Genomic DNA, 18,324 nt, shown 5'->3' on the forward strand with positions numbered 1-18,324 from the left:
CACTTTGGTCCTCTTATTTATTTGAATGGTAATAGGATGGGCTACATAAAATGGCGACGAGGATGGGATTTATCTAGCAGTGGGTATAGTATTTAAGCTGGTGGCTAACGTAATAAGTGAGTGGAGTAGTTTAGTTTAATATAATAACTTACCAGTAGCAATGTCTTTTTTGGTCAATTGGTGTAAGGGGGAGGGGCTAGACCCCAAACATGCCTTGGTAGTCCGTCGTGTCTTAGCTGATGTCAGCAATGACACATTGGAAGAAACTCTCAATTCAATTAAACGCCTTGGTCGGGTTAAAGTGAAGGGAAAAATGTTCGATCCCCAAACTAATGGATTAGTGGTACTGTGTGCTTGTAGTGAGGTGGTGAATATAAAAGCAATTCCACTAGATGTGGTACCTAGCACGGGAGGGGAGCCTTGGACACTCAGTGTGCCCGGTTCAGAAGAAGAAGAAAGTGTGACCCCAAAGCCTGTACAGCAGACTGCGTCACCACCACTCACAACCGAGCAGCAGTTCCTAAAGTCCATAGGGGATATTTTAGAGAAAACACAACGACCGGTAGTACCTGAGAACACTGCTTTTCGGAGGTTACGAGCTTTCTCCGGAAACGCCCCAACCCCAGCTGGGGAAGAAACCCTCGACACTTGGCTGATGCAGGCCCATTTGATGGTGGATGAATGTGAGTGCTCTGTTGGCGAAAAACGCAAACGCATCATTGAGAGCTTAAAAGGCCCTGCATTAGAGATAGCTCAAGCGGTTAGGTCTAGTGACCCTCAAGCAACACCCAAAGACTATCTAGAGGCCTTGGAGCGGGCCTTTGGCTCTTCTGTATCCGGAGAGGACCTGTATTATACATTTAGATCACTTTGCCAAAATCAAGGAGAGCGATTGTCAGACTTTCTGCGCCGCGTTGAACATGCATTAACTAAGGTTGTTTTTAGGGGTGGTGTAGCAGCTAGCCAGAGAGATCGGGTGCGTATTGAACAACTTCTACGAGGGGCAATCGAGTCAGACCTTATGCTGGTACAACTACGCCTCCGTGAGCGCAAGGACTCACCCCCTTCATTTTTACAGCTGCTAACTGAAATCCGGGAAGAGGAAGATCAGCAGTCAGTGAGACAGAGGTCACCGCCCCCGAACCCCAAAGCCACAATACGGCAGGTTAGAACAAATGATGATGAGCCGCTGAGTTCCACAGATGCAGCTAAGCTCTGAGCCGAACTGGATAAGCTCAGAGTGGTGGTTGCGAAGCTGACAGCTAACGAAGCAAGACACTCAGCTCCCAGCAGGGAGACAGAGACTACCGTAGCTCCACCCAGTAATCAAATGGGCAACGACAGTGAGGTGCGGGCATTACAAAGACAGGTATCTGACCTACAGCAACAATTACAGATTATGGCTGTGAACCACCGAAGTATGCCCTTCAGTACAACCCCAGAATGGAAGCCCCAGGGTGCGGGTAGCTCTTATAGCAAACCAGTGCCTGCTAGCAGTAGGAGGGCGCAGCCTCCTAGTGGGTTAGGAGAGTATTTTTGCTATCGCTGCGGGCAGGATGGACATATAGCCACTCGGTGCAATGCTGAAGAAGACTCCGCTAAAGTCATCACTCGACTTATTCGCAATTTGCGTAAGCAAAAGGGTGAAGACCACGACTTTTCCCAGAATCAACCCGCCTCTGCAGATACACATTGCCCTGCAAAGAAAAGTCACGTGGAGACCCCAGTCGCCTCCCTCCTTCCTGATGGGTTGGTGGGAAAACCATCTCTGAGCCCTGTGAAGATAGAGGGACAGGCATGCATGGCTCTAATGGATAGCGGGTCTACGGTTACTATTATTTTTGAGAAGTGGTACCATGAACATTTGTCTCATCTTACCATTCAGCCCATTTCTAGTTTGTGTATCTGGGGTTTAAGTGACAGCAGCTACCCATACCTGGGTTATGTGGCAGTCTCTCTGCAGATTGAAGATGATGAGGGCAATTGCCTTACCCAGACAGTCTTAGCATTGGTTTGTCCTGACCCTCAAGGGCCAGACCAAGTACCCGTGATCATAGGTACCAATGCGAGGGCATTCCGCCATGAACGTGTGGCATGTATCAGATCAAGTGGCCGTCACCCCGCGACAACCTGGAGAGTGACTACTGGTCTCCCAACACTGAGCTACGAACCCATGAAAAGTCTTACGGCTGATCATGTGGGACAGGTGAAGTGGGTAGGCCCAGGGCCACTTACCTTGACACCTGGGGAATCCTGTCTAGCTGTTGGCAAGGCCACGATCGACGGTGCAGGAACTCCGGGCATACTGGTTGTAGATAGCTCGAATGCATTGCCACAGGGAGTGGCCTTACCTCCTTGTGTGTTGTTACCAACTGACCTGGATAAAGACCATTGTAAAGTTCTCCTACAGAATGTCTCACTAAAAACAAAATCCATTCCCAAAGGGACAGTCATCGCTCAGATCCATAAAGCAGACGTGGTAACTGGTCTTGCCCAGGCTCCATCAACTCAGGATGCCATTGATCCAGCTCTGTTTGATTTTGGCAACTCCCCGTTACCCCAGATATGGCAAGACAGACTGGCTCAGAAGTTAGCTGAAAGGACCAAAGTGTTCTCCGTGGAGGAATGGGATGTGGGGTTGGCAAAAGATGTGGAGCACCGCATTAGGCTGACAGACTGCAGACCTTTTAGAGAACGGTCCCGACGCATTGCTCCAGGGGATATTGATGATGTACGGCGCCATTTACAGGAGTTGTTGGCGGCCGGAATAATTAGGGAATCACGTAGCCCATACGCATCGCCCATCGTCGTGGCAAGGAAAAAGAGTGGCAAAGTTCGCATGTGTATTGATTACAGAACCCTAAACACCCGCACTATTCCTGATCAGTACACCGTGCCCAGGATAGACGATGCACTCGACTGCCTATCCGGGAGCAAGTGGTTTTCCGTTTTAGATTTGAGAAGCGGTTATTACCAGATTCCTATGTCTGAAGAGGACAAGGAGAAGACAGCTTTTATCTGCCCACTGGGTTTCTATCAATTTGAACGAATGCCGCAGGGCATCATGGGTGCTCCTGCAACGTTCCAACGTTTGATGGAGAAAGCAGTGGGAGATATGCATCTGTTACAGTGCCTGGTATATCTGGACGATGTAATCGTGTTCAGCCGCACCCTTGAAGAGCACGAAGAGCGATTGCTTAAAGTTTTGGACCGCCTGGAAGAATTTGGTCTGAAAGTGTCCATTGATAAGTGTCAGTTCTTTCGTACCTGCGTTAAGTATGTTGGACACATTGTGTCTGAAGATGGGGTCTCAACAGACCCAGACAAGATTACTGCGGTGTCCCAGTGGCCACAGCCCACAAACTTAAAGACGTTGCAGTCATTTTTAGGGTTCTGTGATTATTACAGACGGTTTATCGCTAACTACTCGGCAATTGTACGCCCCCTGACTGATTTGACGAGAGGTTATGAACCCCCCCGAAGGGGGCGACCAAAACAAAATGAACAGGGAAAACTTTACTTGAGCAAGACCGAGCCGTTTGGAGACCGATGGACTCCTGCTTGTACAGAGGCATTCCAAAAAATTAAGACTTGCTTGCTTCAGGCCCCAGTTTTAGCATTCGCTGACCCAACACGCCCTTACATACTGCACGTGGACGCCAGTTTTGATGGCCTGGGAGCTGTGCTCAACCAAGAATACCCAGAAGGGTTGCGACCAGTAGCATTTGCAAGCAGAAAGCTCAGTGGATCAGAACACAACTACCCAGTCCATCAACTCGAATTTCTAGCGCTGAAGTGGGCGGTAGTCGATAAATTTCACGACTACCTTTATGGCCTTCGTTTTACTGTACGCACCGACAATAATCCACTAACTTACGTCCTGACTAGTGCCAAATTGAATGCCTGTGGCCATAGGTGGTTGGCGGCCTTGTCTGTATATGATTTCAGCATACAATACAGACCAGGCCGTGAAAATGTTGATGCTGACCTTTTATCCCGAAATATAGCCGGTGAGGTTGAGTGTATCTCCCCTGCTGGGGTGAAAGCCATTTGTAAGCCCATTCATGCCCCCTTGCTCCGTGACCCCGCAACACGATGCATTGATCAGTTGGGTGCACCACCCCAGTGCGTTCCGAAGGCGTATGTTCACACAGTCCAGGTCAACGAACGGAATTTAGAGCCCTTTAGTTTAGCAGAGTTGCGTGGGGCACAGGATGGAGATGACACTATCACTAAAATGAAACAAGCCCTGCTAGCAGGACGTAAAAGTGCCTCCCCACATGACTCGCCAGAACTTGGTGCCTTACGAAGAGAGTGGCCACGTCTCGTTATCAAGAATGGGGTGCTATATCGAAACACTGTCAGGAAATTAGGGAAGAAGATCTCCCAGTTCGTGCTACCCAAGCAGTTGAGAGTCCCTGCCCTTAAGTCACTACATGATGATGGAGGCCATTTGGGCATTGAACGTGTCGTTGAATTGATGAGGGAAAGATTTTTCTGGCCTAAGATGGCAAATGACATCGCCAACTACATAAAAAACTGCGGCAGATGTGTAGCTAGGAAGACTCTCCCTGGACGTGTGGCTCCCTTAAATCAGCTTACCAGTAGTGGACCACTCGAGCTGGTGTGCATTGATTTTTTATCGATCGAGCCAGATTCCCGCGGAATCGCAAATGTTTTAGTAGTGACAGACCACTTTACAAGATATGCACAAGCCTATGCAACTCGGGATCAGAAGGCACCTACGGTCGCACGAGTATTGGTTGAGAAGTTCTTTGTCAATTATGGTTTGCCCGCTCGGATCCATTCCGATCAAGGGAGGGATTTTGAGAGCCGATTGATCAAAGAGATGCTCAGAGTGTTGGGGATCCGAAAGTCTAGAACGACTCCTTACCATCCTCAGGGGGACCCTCAACCTGAGAGGTTTAACCGTACTCTGCTGTCCATGTTGGGTACTCTAGATCCTGGAAAGAAACAAAGATGGAGCCAACAAATAGCCATGCTTGTGCACGCATACAACTGCACCCAAAATGATGCCACAGGTTACTCCCCTTATTTTCTAATGTTCGGGAGAGAGGCCCGCCTGCCCATAGATGTGTGTTTTCAGGCAGTGCTAGACAGTGAGGAGGCGGTCACTCACCCGAAGTATGTTGACAACCTGAGGCGTGACCTCAAAACTGCATACCAGTTGGCCATGGAAGCCTCCACAAAGAACCATCAAAAGAACAAAAGGGCTTATGACCTAACTTTACGACATCAGGCTCTGGAAAAGGGGGACAGAGTACTTATACGTGCATTAGGGGGAACTGGGAGGCAGAAGCTGAAAGACAAATGGGCTTCACTGCCCTATGTAGTCCTTGATAAGTTGCCAAACTTACCAGTTTATCGGGTGCGACCAGAAATGGGAACAGGGGCAGTGAAAACTCTACATAGAGATCATTTATTACCCATTGGCGAGTTAGTACGATTGCCCTATCCACAGACTAATGGCAATGAGGCACCGGGGCCAGCCGACAAGGGGGTGTCTACACGGCACAAACACAGGGCAACACAAAATAGTCACCGCCCACAACACACTGACCATGAGTCCAGTTCCTCTGATAGTGATGATTATTATGCCCCTGGAGCGAGTGTGAGTTTAGAGCCTTACCTCACCCCACCTCTTGAAGGATCTGTGAGCATAGAAAGTAGAGACCAAGATGTGTTGGAAGTACCCTCCCCTCCGCCAACACAACCTGCTACAGAGAGTAGAGAGTTTGATAATAGCGGAGATGAGAGTTCCCCTATCAGAGAAGCAGATACTGGGGTGGTATTGGACAGTGATGATGTGGATGGGCAACAAGCTCACTTAGAGCCGCTAGAAGGTGCTACCGATGATACAGACAGTGTCATTGTATCTGTTGACAGTCAAGGTGTAAAACAGCCTGCCCTGAGAGAGAGGCGACACACAAAGCCTGTGCTGCGGTTTACCTATGATGAGTTGGGGGAACCTTCAACTCGCCCTTTAGTTATTCAGCATAAGGGTCTACGGGTATTGATCAACAAAGAGGGGCACAGCCCCAAGGCTGCATGTTTGATGATTCGTATTGTTTCAACAGTCTGATGGGGACATACAGACCATTTGAAGGGGGAGGGTGTAACCCGGATGCCATCTCCGAGTCACGTGACTGCATCTTAGCATGTCAATTTATTGTCAGTAATAAATGGTGGTAAAATTTATGATGAGCAGAATATTTGTATTTTTGTTTTTTATTTCTGTTAAAACATTGTGAAAGCACCTAGATAAGATTTAATGAGAGATGTTCCATCAGAGAGTAAAAGGGGAAATACTGTATACGTGAGTTCATGAAGTTATCGCGGGAGGAAGGAGGGAAATGAAAAAAAAAGGAGGAATAAAAGGGGAGCTCCGGGCAAGCTGCTTGGAGAAGGCTAAAGTTTGAGAAATATTTCATTATTTACTCAGTTACTGATAATTTGTAACAGTTTATTGTTGATGAACCAAGCCATCCGAGTTTGGGGAGGCTTGATTTTAATACCGGGCAGCAACTAGTTGTAAACATTGCGAGGTGGACACCGAGTTAAGGCAACGCACATGAGTTGTGCCAGCAGCTAGTTAAGTGCATAGCCACGCAGCCGTTGTTGGCTATAGTTAGACAAAGAAGACAGCGAACGTTGCTTGGTTAGCGCCTCAGACTACCAGGCACGTCTGAGGTTCCACCAGGTAACCATCGAGGGATCAATGCACCCCTTATAGCGCCACTGACGACCCGGGTAAAGTCAGTGGTTCATCCGGGCAACGAGGGAGGCTCGCGCTTCGTGTCGGATGGTTGCATGGGCGATATGCGACAACATAAAAATCATCCCGCTACAGCTCGCTGGGTGTCGTGAGTAATAACAGACTTTTGGAAGGAAGCAAAACTAGTGAGACGCAACAGGCCTGCAACGTTTGTTATTTTCATAGCCGGCTTTTTCTTTTGTTTTTTCTTTTGGTGCACCGGTGCATTTGTGTGATTGTAACTAAAAGTGTGAAGTAAGCGTCGCGGTTTCTCTGAGTGCTTGGGGAAACATTTGTTTAGTTTACAGTGATAGTGGGGCGACCGTGTGACGGATTTACTTGTAAAGGGGAAGCCTTTTGTTTGGTTAAAGGGGCACTTACTATTTGTTACGGGGAAATTTATGAACGCAACTAGTGTGTAACATCCTTGGTTATTTTATTTCTGCTGGTTTACACAGGGGTGACATAAGTGTTGTTTGTATTGTATTGGTTGGGATTTTTCCTTTTTTTTTATTTACCCTTTTGAACATTGGTCACAGACAACAATTTATGTTGCTATTGAGTGTGCACCTGGTGTTCTGAATAAATATTTTTCCTTTTGAAAATTCCGTATAGTACTTGTCAGACTCCACTCGCTTTAGGATAATTACACTGACAGGTACCAATACTTGCTATAACTTAGCGCGAACCCACTTTGGTCCTCTTATTTATTTGAATGGTAATAGGATGGGCTACATATTAATATAGTGTAGATAACATTACTAATTGGTTCTGTTAAGTGTCAATTTCAGTCATTAAACACATTTAACATTCACTTTTATTATGATTACACTAATTGAATTTGATTTTTTTTTTTGAGGGGGAACAAAATGTAACGGAATAATTACTTTCCCTGGTAATTAGTTACTTTTATGACAAAGTAACTCCGTTACTAACTCAGTTACTTTTTGGGAAAAGTAACTAGTAACTATAACTAATTACTTTTTGAAAGTAACGTGCCCAACACTGGTTATGGTTTGTTTTTACCTATCCAGAGCAGACGCTATTGCTAACGATAGCTAACTAACTATTGCTAACTTGAATCTGGTCCACCATCTTTAATTTGTCAACCACAACAAAAGCATGTGAACACAACACACTGGTAAATACCACTTCCCAACTGGAAAATATCATCTTCCCAGAGCACATGAATGCAGGGTTGGCCTTCCAATATGGCGCCTAACAAAATCTCGCGGCGCGGTGACGTCATGCGGTAGCCCTCTATAGGGCCTGACTAGCCTTTGGTAACACACTAAACGAATTCTCTTTCATTTTTGGCACTTTTTCTGTTTGTGTAGATGGGAAGACATACTGAGAATCCAAATCACCAACATTTGAAATAATTGTTTTGAATTATTTCTTGTCTTATTTAATGAAGGTTGTAATAGAATTAGCCTACATTTGGCTTAAGCTGGATGAGACAGAGACATAATTTTATAGCCATTTGTTAAACAGCTGACAGGGAACGTAATTAACCGTTCCGGGAACGAAATTTTTTTGTTCTAACCGGTTCGGGAACGTCTATTTAATGGTGGAACCCAAAACCGGAAACGTTAAAATTCCGTTTCTGTTCGGAACGAACCAATAGGAAAAAAATTCTGGTTCAAAGCCCTGGTTTGTCATGGTATGGGGTTGTGTCAGTGCCCTTGGTAACACATCTCTGTGATGACAGCATTAATTCAGAAAAGTACATTGAGATTTTTGGAGCAGCATATGCTTGCCTTCAAGATGATGCCTAGATGACATAGTAACTTTTTTCAGATATGGTTCAGCTGTTAGCGAATGACCATAATGGCAGTTGGAACTTCATCTTTCATACAAAAATCTCACCTGGAGTGGTCACTGAACCTATTTTTCACAGTAGTTGTGTAAACACTATTTATGATGCTAAGAACTATTTTCAGGAGTTAAAAAAAGACTACAATTGCCACTTAAACAGGACAGTAATTATAATTCTTTGTTCATGGACCAATGAAATAAAACAAAACTGAAAAGAGGGTTATATTTTTGTAAAAATGTTAAATCTTGAGATACATCACAGTCCTCTAACTCCAAAAGATCTATTTAAGAGGTGAAGTTGGATGCAGTGAGTTGATCAGCAACAGTGGGATTGTTCTGTGTTGTATTGGTGATTTAGTTCACTGTGACTGATACTGTGAAGTGATGATCTGTACAAAGTTATGCTCCAACAGCAGAACTTCCTGGGTGTGGCCTTCTAAAAATGTGTTCCCTCATGTGTAAAGTTCAGCACATACAGCAAGCACTATTATACAGGATCCTCACAGAGCTGTGTTCAGAAATGGCTCAACTATACAACTTCCTGTACATAGTGAGATACATCCCACTGATTCTCACTGTCACTACAGGTAATTAACTTTCATCAGATAATTAACTATATTCCTTAATACCCATGTTTTAAGCATACATTCTTGAAATGATTGTTTTTGGTTTGTTTACCAAAATACTTCATAGATTTATTTCATGTTCCTCTTTACAACAGGCAGTTTTGCAGATAAAATGTGGCCGACAGATGAAGATGCCATTGTCAGGAAAGAAACAGACACTGTTACTCTGAAATGTTCATTTGAGTCAAGCAGTGAATACATTGATCTTTACTGGTACAAACAATATCCAAACAGCACACCACAGTATTTACTGTATAAAGGCACGAGGTCAAGATCAAGTTCTGGGAGCACTCCTGCTGATCGTCGAATATGCCGCTTTTCCACTACCAACGCGGCTGAGTCGGGCTGAGCCGTGCCGTGCTGAGTCGAGCTGAGCGGGGCTGTTGGAGTTGCATTTCGACTACAACCACGCTGAACCGTGCTGGCTGGAAGTGGGTGGACACATTGGGTGGAGTTAGCGAAAGTGGGTGGACGTCAGGTGATGTCGTTAAGCAGCGCAAACAGTGACATCAGTGATCTTTTAAGCGGTAGTCTCACGACCCGGATAGTAAACAATAAACATGGAGGACATGGAGTCGTTAGTGTTGCTGGTCTTGGTGCTGTGGCTTGTTGTCACCGACAACACCAACAGATACTGGCAAGAGTGTATAGATGAGGCGAGGCGCATAAGGCTTCAGAAATTCTCGTAATTCGTAATTATTCTCCTTCCGGGTTTGCGGTGTTTACAGATCCCAGCGCGCTCGCGGGGCGTGTGTGGGCATGTGAGGACACTCCTCCTCACCAATCAGTGCACAGGGGAGTGTCTGCTCACGCCCCCAGCCTCACTCGGCACGGCTTGGCTCGCTTCAGCCCCACTCCAAAACGGTGCGAGTTTTAGGGGCTAAGCAGGGCTGAAGCGAGCTGAGTCGTGCTGGTTTTTGGTAGTCGAAACGCGAGCCGTGTCGGGCTGAAGTGAGCTGAAGCGAGCTGAAGTGAGCTGAAAAAGGGTAGTGGAAAAGGGCCATTAGAGTCAAAAACAACCAGAGACTCCACTGAACTTACTATCAGAGGTCTAAAGCTCTCAGATTCTGTGCTCTATCACTGTGCTCTTAGAGAGGGAGCACAGTAATACAGAGTCAATGAAAGGCTTTACAAAAACATACAAAAGTTACACAGGAAGTTTCTAAAACCTCATCAAAGATACTCTCTTTACCAAATTATTATCAGTTAACCACACACACACAAAGGTTGTGGTAACATCTGCAGCTAAAAGTAAAAGCAAATTAAAATAAAGAGGGTTTAAATGTGGTAAACTTTAAACAAGGACACATTTATCACAGTAAATTCACAAATTTACATTTTTCAGAAATGTTTTATTGACATTATCAGAGCAATTGTGTCAGGTGTTGGTGTGAACTACTCTGAATTAAAGGTCCTGACCTTTTCTGGCCAGTTTTCCCCACAATACATAGTGCTCAAGTTTAATTATTTTTAATTAATTATGCATGCACATACAAATGCATGTTATTTTGCTGGATGGGAGCTCAGGCAGTGGCCTTTTACAAAGATGAAATGGATGAATAATAGAATGGCAGCAGTACATGCATCCAATCATTCAGATAGAAAGGAACCTGAAAAAGAAATCTCTAAGCCAACTCTTGCTCTTGACTTTCCCCTACTATATAATTATCACACCTCCTGTAGATTTGTTTATATCATGCATTATTTTGTGTGTGTTTTCAGTCTGTCTGTGAATTGTATATAAGTTGTAATTGCAGTTGTGTGTGTGCCTTACACACTTCCACCTTCCCTGAGTCAGTTAATCCTTTCCTTTACAAACTTGAGTCTCTCTGTCTCTCATCCTGATGCCTGTGCTACTCGTAAAATGATGTAAACAATTTGTGAACTCAAAATATATTATTAAATATATTTCTACCCATCAAGATTTGTTTTGCAAGTTTAGAAAAAAAAAATAGTGTATTTTAGCAATATATGGGGCATGGCAGTTCAATATATACTCTCAAAATAAATATTCAGTTGGATGCTTTTGAACATTGCTGGTCCTTTCTAAGTTGCTCTGGACATACAAGCATATTATAAACCACACAGAATTACAATTATTAGCTATGATATGCTCAAGCTATCTGTTCTCTGAATTATTTAGTTTGTTCCAAAAAAACAAATTGTAGGCAGGTATTAAACTGGGTGGGGGGCAGAGTGCCGTCACCTTTGTTCTATGTGAATGCAAGTAGAAATGATACGTGTTTAATGTGTTTAACCCCTGTTACAATGTTAGTTTTTTATATTGAAAAAAATCCCTCTAAGATCAATCATGCCAGATCTGTTTCCATCTTTACTGTGATAGAGAAACCAGCAAAATCAATGTGAAAAACAAATAGAAACATTTTAGGCCTGTGGGGACTTTTAATAACCTGGTTACTCAGTGTTTTTTTCTTATATTTGACAGATAAATTTATGTTTATTTTATAAAAGTGCATAATAAGTGTATACACTCTAAGATAGGGTGTCTTAAAACTCACACAAACTGTTAACTTCTTGCACATCAATGGATGAGTTTGGACCAACACTTGTAGTGTTAATTTTGTTAATGTGTCAGGAAGGTTAACATGAATATGACCCTTGTTTACGAATTGAACATACTGGGTGAAGAAAACTGGACATACACTCATTTCCATGCAAAGTTTGGCATTTATCAATGTGCACGTGAGTGGAGTCTTTGATCAAATCTCGTGTCAAATCTTACCTCATGTACGCAAGTATCAAAACAGTGCAGCTGTGCAGTGCAGCACAGTAAATCTGGCTGAGTGGAAAAGTGTTATTAGACCATATTCTGACTGGCATCTTAGCATATACAGCCACATACTGCATTCATCACTTAAAATATGCAGCATCTGGCAAAATATCACATTTTGTAAAGGCCTTCACTGATAATGAGTCATGTATCCCTCACATAGGCTAAATAAGTATTTTTAAATTGTTTGTAATTCATGGGGTTGACAGTTTTTTTTTATTGTAAGGTTAATTTCTCTTTCATTTGAACACAGTGTACTTGTTAGGCTAGGTGAATGGTGCCATAGGTACAAATAAAATTAAGCAATTAAAAGCTATGGGTTGGTTAACCCATATTTGCAAAGTGATAAGTTCGATGCTTGTTCAGTCATTTATTTTAAAAAGAGCCATCCATCACACGGCTCGAAATTCGCGGTGGCCCGAGGTGACTTAATTTGTCATTTGGCGGGTAATTCTTGTCACTAGCCAGCCCAGCTGACTACTTGAAAATAAAAAATATATATGAAGTGAGGATTCAGACACACCGTCAACTAAAGCCTCCACATATTAAGCATATGCTGTGTCTGTGTTAATCGATGTGTTTATCAGCAGGACGGAAAAAAACGAAGAATTCCGAATCATATCGTGTACGAGTCAGGCTGTCGGTTTTTTCACTTCTGCACATGCATATAACGCATCTTGTTGAATATCGTGGTAATCACGTTGTCAAATTCAATAGATGTGGCCACATTATTGCCCATTTAAACACGTGTTTTTGTTGTTGTTTACATCTACATCTGCCAAAGCTACGTTGCGATGTAGAATTTTCTGAAAGGTGTACAGAAACCGCCAGAGACGGGGACAAAGCAACCTCGGTCTGAAGAGGAGAAAAAGGCCGCCGATAAAGCATATGAGAAGGACTTATAAGCAAATGTGGGAGCAGGGTAGGCCTTGGCTGCGATACGATTTTTATGGAATAATTATTTTTTTTCAAGTTGATTCCTAGTGAATATGAAGCTCCTAATGCTTTCTCTCTCATAAATGGTTAAATACAGAAAGCATGTTGGACATATTTTGGGTGCTATAGTCATGATAGTAAGTATATTTGTTTTCAATACTCATACACCAAGTTGCCAAGTTTTCCAATATATTATTATTTGTTGATATTATATTATGGTGCTCTGTGTTGTTCTCATTTATGTATTTAACAACAGTATTAAAATACTCGGGTCTTGAAATAAATGCACATTAGTCATGTACAATGGTAACTACTCTCTTTTGTGTTATTTTTGACAGAAGTAAAATTCATACATGAACAAATTTTGTCGAGTTGATTTTCTGTTTGGCTAGTTACTTTGGAAGGTACCGTAACTAGTCCGGCTGGCTGGTGAAAAAATATATGAATTTCTAGGCCTGCATCATATCTCAGCAGTGGCATATATGGCTGTTAGAAGACATCGACATGTCCATAAAACACGAGCAGGTTTTTTGGGAGTGTGATGAGTGGCTATTAAGTTGCTTTTGTCTCCCAAGGGACAAGCACAAACCACACTCCTCAATGCCAAAAGAAAGCAAAAGTAACATGAACCTGCTTTTCTCCACACATCTCATGCAACCATCTCAAACTTTGAGCAGGATCCTGCAGACATGAAAAAGTCAAACCTTTGAAGGATATAATGAAATTCCAGCAGCACGTGAACAAATGAATTAAGCTTTTGCCTTAAATTGTCGACCTGTTGGAAAAAAAAATAAAGGAACCCTGGACTGCTGGACTACTGGCACGTGCCCCAGTAAAATGGGTCTGGCGATGCTGATGGACAACTCATAAATTCAAGCAACAGGCTAAACACAAGCTTGACACTTACTGTGCGGTGAGCTCTTTGGGATGGTACTTCTGACTTTTGTTTCCAGATCGTAGGAACTGCTCTGGGTACAAGACATCACTCAAATCCTTCTATATGAATCTGCCTGACAAATTTATCTTTTTCAAAATGTATGGAGCAGACACCAAACTGTCCTGTTGGCTTGAAGTTACCTCTCTTTGTCGGTACAAATCAAACCCTTTCGTTTCGCAAGTGTCCTGCCGAATTTGGGCTACAATGGATCAAAATTCTGCTTTTTTAATCGGCTACACTTGAACAGCCTTGAAGGACACACCGCTTAGGAGGCATGCTTTGGTTTTAGTTCTGTTGCAGAATAAAAAAAAAATTGGTAAAAACATTACACTTTGCAAAGCAGATGAAGCCAGAAATGCCATGAACTTTCAAGCATTTCGCATATGACGTCACTTCTTTGAATGAACAGTAACTTACCAGGAACGCGTTCGTGTAATGGCGGACTCAAAGAGCCAAACTTTACCAACTAAACAGAACATGTTCCCGGTCTCGTAATAAAATGCAATTTAGTAAACTATTTAACATGCCTAGTTTTAAAAGGTATAATTTATAAGGTATAATAAGAAATGTGAGAAATTTTAATTCTTAGCTCACCTGGACCAAAGGTCTGGTGGGCTTATGCCATGGGCTGCTGAGGTCAGTGTAAAGAGGTAGGGTTGGTTTCCTGCAGCAGAACTTGAAAAGTGTGACAAATAATATCTTGAAAGTTGGTATATAGGGCAGGGGATATAGATGATTCTGTCTTCTTGTCTTTTTTAACTTGCAATTTTCTTAACCTTATGCTTTTTCTGTGTACATTTCATAGATTTCTTGTCCTGAGTTTCCTAGTGCTATACTGTATAGTCAAAAATTGGAATTGTGTAACCGGGAACTTACAAATATGTGCAGCATGATAAGAATCCTTTAGAGTTTGAATTGAAGTCTTTTTGTTGAGGGTATCAAAGGCTCAATGATAAAGACGTGAGTGCAACAGGTTTTGAAGAATCTGCACCTTCCTCAGCAGCAAGAACTCACAAGCAGCAATACATGCACCAGTTCTTTCAGGTCCCCATATTTTCAGATCAGAACCTGATCTTTCTCCTTTCAGAAGGTCTGTTGAAGGCACCAGTGAAGATTAAACTCACAACCCCTTGTTTACAAGGCCAGTGCGCTAACCACTGAGCCTTGAACAGACACACATCTAGTGTAGATTCAGCCCAAAAAAGAACCATGAGGACCCTCTGCTGATCCTCAAATACCACTTGTCCACCAAGTCGCCACTTTTCCACTGAGAGCTGGTTCTGAGCTGGTGCCTAATCTTGAGCCAGTTCTTGAAGTTTCCACAGCCAAAGAACCAGCTCTCAGCCAGGAAAAATGTTCCCAGAGTGCCACCAAATCTTTGCTGGTCTAGAACCAAGCACTTCAAGATTGTTTTGCTGGGAAACAATCTTGAAGGTTTTTTTTTCATGCAACATTTAAGGGTTTGTCTCTGAGAAACAACCAAAAACTCCATGAGATGATATGAGGAAGAAACCTTGAGAGCAAGCAGACTCAAAAGAGAACCCATCCTCATCTGGGTCACACCAGATAGTAAGATTATAAATAAATTCCCTTCTATAACTTTGTGCCACATTGTCAAAATTTGCAACACACCCCTTGCACTGACGTCACACTTATGTTAGCAACCGTTACTACCCTTATCCTGGGGGACAAGTGAACTTTGTTTACATACTGAAGGCAAATAATGTTTAAGATGTCAGATTTCTGTAGTTCTAAGAAAGCTTCCGCTAAAAAAGCTTTACTACTACCGGATTGCTTGGATAATCTAAGTCAGAGAGAAGAAAAGGATAGATACAGACAGAAGTTAGCTTATTTATGGTTATGCTCTGTGCAAAATTGCTCGAAACGATTGGAGTGACGATGTCCATTTGTGGCCTAGGTTTACCTGCATGGATGTTGGAATGTACCTTTTCACTGCATTTTCTCTGTTTTAATAAAAATAAATAAATAAAAAGTTATCATTTCCTGAAAGAGAAGGGCAGGGAGGATTGAGAATCCATCAGCTGTGGTTTGTTTACACCCGATACTAAAACTTGTCATGTCCTAGCACCCACAAAAGTAAGATTTGGAGACAATTTTACAGGCTCTAATGAGAATTGAATTCACAACCCCTGGTTTACTAAATCACTGCTCTCACCACTGAGCTATGGAACCTTAGTTTTTGCACAGCTGCTGAAGCCTGGGGCCACAACAGAAGCTTGAAGCCCACTGATCTCCAGGCTCTTCATGTGGGAAGAGCAGCCAGTGGTTTTCAGGTGATGAGAACTTCAACCAAAAAAAATCCAACCAGTATTTTTGGTTCTTTTTTTATCCTCTGCCCAAATGAAGTTTGGTGGGGGGTATAGAAACAGGTTCTGTCCATCCATCCGGCTGTCTGTCTGTCGGGCCACATTTTCGTTTCCGGGCCATATCTTTAAAACTACTGAAGATATCTTCATGAAACTTTGTATACATATCAAGCAACATGTGAACTGGTGCCTTTTGTTATTTTGGATTTTTGAAAAAAGTTTTTTTCAAATTTTTACATAAAAAATATATTTTGACTTAGTTTCTAAGAGCAATGATCATTTCCGGAGCATATATCCAAAACTATTCATGATCCAGATTTGAAACTTGGTATGCATGTTAAGAAGGTGATGTTACGAGTTCTTAATGGTGGGGTTTTGTTTTGTTTTGTTGGAAGTTTCAACGTTTAGGACGGCACAGTGGTGTCGTGGTTAGCACTGTCTCCTCACAGCAAGAAGGTCCTGGATTTGAGCCCAGTGGCTGGCGGGGGCCTTTCTGTGTGGAGTTTGCATGTTCTCCCTGTTTCTGTGTGGGTTTCCTCTGGGTTCTCTGGTTTCCCCCACAGTTCAAAGACGTCGTTAGGTATATAGGAGCCATGGCCTGAGGTGCCCCTGAGCAAGGCACCTTACATCCAACTGCTCCCCGGGTGCTGTAGCATAGCTGACCACTGATGTGCATATGTATGCATGCTCATTGCTCACTTGTGTGTGTTCACTGCTTCAGATGGGTTAAATGCAGAGGAGAAATTTCACTGTGTGATTCAGTCTGTGCTTGAGTGTACATGTAACAAATAAAGGCTTCTTTTTAAATCTACTCGGCTAGATAATGCAGGTTCAGTACTGACACAGATACTAGTAAACAGTCCTGTTGTCATAGCAGTGTGATTCCTGCAGTCTAAAAACATCTATTTTCTCTGTGAATAAGAACAAAAGCAGGTCACATAAAATTATCAATGATCCAGTTTATTTTATACCCAAATGCTTGACACTTGGCATCATTAGGGTTGTTAACAACAATTTAGAAGCAATGTGTCCACAAGCTCCACTAGCCTCGGTAAATCATGTTTGGAGCACTGATCTCTCCGTAAAAATCTGGAAAGCTCATTGGCTCGTCAGAGTGAAACCATCTGACCGCTATCTTCCCACTCACATCGTGGAGCAGAATGGTCATTGACAGTTGGAAGCTACACAAAACTCGTCAAATTATTGATGTAATTGGTGAGAAAAATTACAAGAAAAATGCCTGCATGTGCAGCAGTGAACTGTACAAACTGCCAAGTCAAAGGTTGTGGATGGACATTTCACCTGTGAGTATTGATAGTGTGTGATCATTTTTACACGTGTGTGTGCACAGTGCCATTTGCGTGGACCCACCTACAGCATTTTATGATGGTTTGCAAGAGCAAAAGAAAAAACAAAACAAAATCTGTTTCATTGTTTTGGTTAAAAATCTGACAGTGATATCTGGGATGAACACTGTGACTGTGTCAGATTTTTGATGGAAATGTCCCAGACTAGATCAAAGCCAAAGTCTAGACATGTTTGATATTGAATGCGAGAGCTCAAGCTCAACAGATCAAACTCAAAAAGAAAAATGAACTGAGTAAATTAGCCTCATTAGACTAAATGAAAGAAGGACCTTAGCCTTAGGCAGAAACGTCATTGAGGGATGCAAATAAAAAGAGATGTTGTTGTTCTAGTAGGTATTTTCATTTACCTAAGGCTAAGCACAAATGATAATGTCAATCATCTAGACACATCACACCTACTTGCACAAATTGACAAAATGGGCATGATTGTCTGTTTTAACATGATTTTAGTTTAAATTGAGTGCAAGTATATTGATAAGTACTCCTAAATCAGGGTTGGTCATGTTTCCTGGTCAATGGCTTACTTCCCGGACGGCGTCCAATATATGATTTCCTGTACAAAGAAAAACTGAAATAATCTCTGTAAAAATAATTATAGTCGTAAAAGAGCCGCTCAAAAAAATGATCAGAGACTGAACTGTCTCGTCTCGTCTTCTTCCGCTTATCCAGGACCGGGTCGCGGAGGCAGCAGTCTAAGCATGGAAGCCCAAACTTCCCTTTCCCCAGACACCTCGGCCAGCTCCTCGG

The 18,324-nt window shown here is 42.8% G+C and overlaps 1 protein-coding gene across 1 annotated transcript; it reads left to right on the plus strand.

Annotated features, from left to right (window-relative positions):
• The first annotated feature begins 313 nt into the window (after window positions 1-313).
• Window positions 314-1,219, plus strand: LOC132884280 (paraneoplastic antigen Ma1 homolog). Its single transcript, XM_060918110.1, has one exon. The coding sequence runs from the start codon at window positions 314-316 to the stop codon at window positions 1,217-1,219; it is 906 nt and encodes a 301-aa protein (XP_060774093.1).
• Window positions 1,220-18,324: the final 17,105 nt, after the last annotated feature.

The sequence above is a fragment of the Neoarius graeffei genome, chromosome 1 (genome assembly GCF_027579695.1).
Source record: "Neoarius graeffei isolate fNeoGra1 chromosome 1, fNeoGra1.pri, whole genome shotgun sequence".
Classification (NCBI taxonomy): Eukaryota; Metazoa; Chordata; class Actinopteri; order Siluriformes; family Ariidae; genus Neoarius; species Neoarius graeffei.

Coding starts and splice junctions, on each gene's coding strand:
- LOC132884280 (XM_060918110.1), top strand. CDS start 314: ATGTTCGATCCCCAAACTAATGGATTAGTGGTACTGTGTGCTTGTAGT.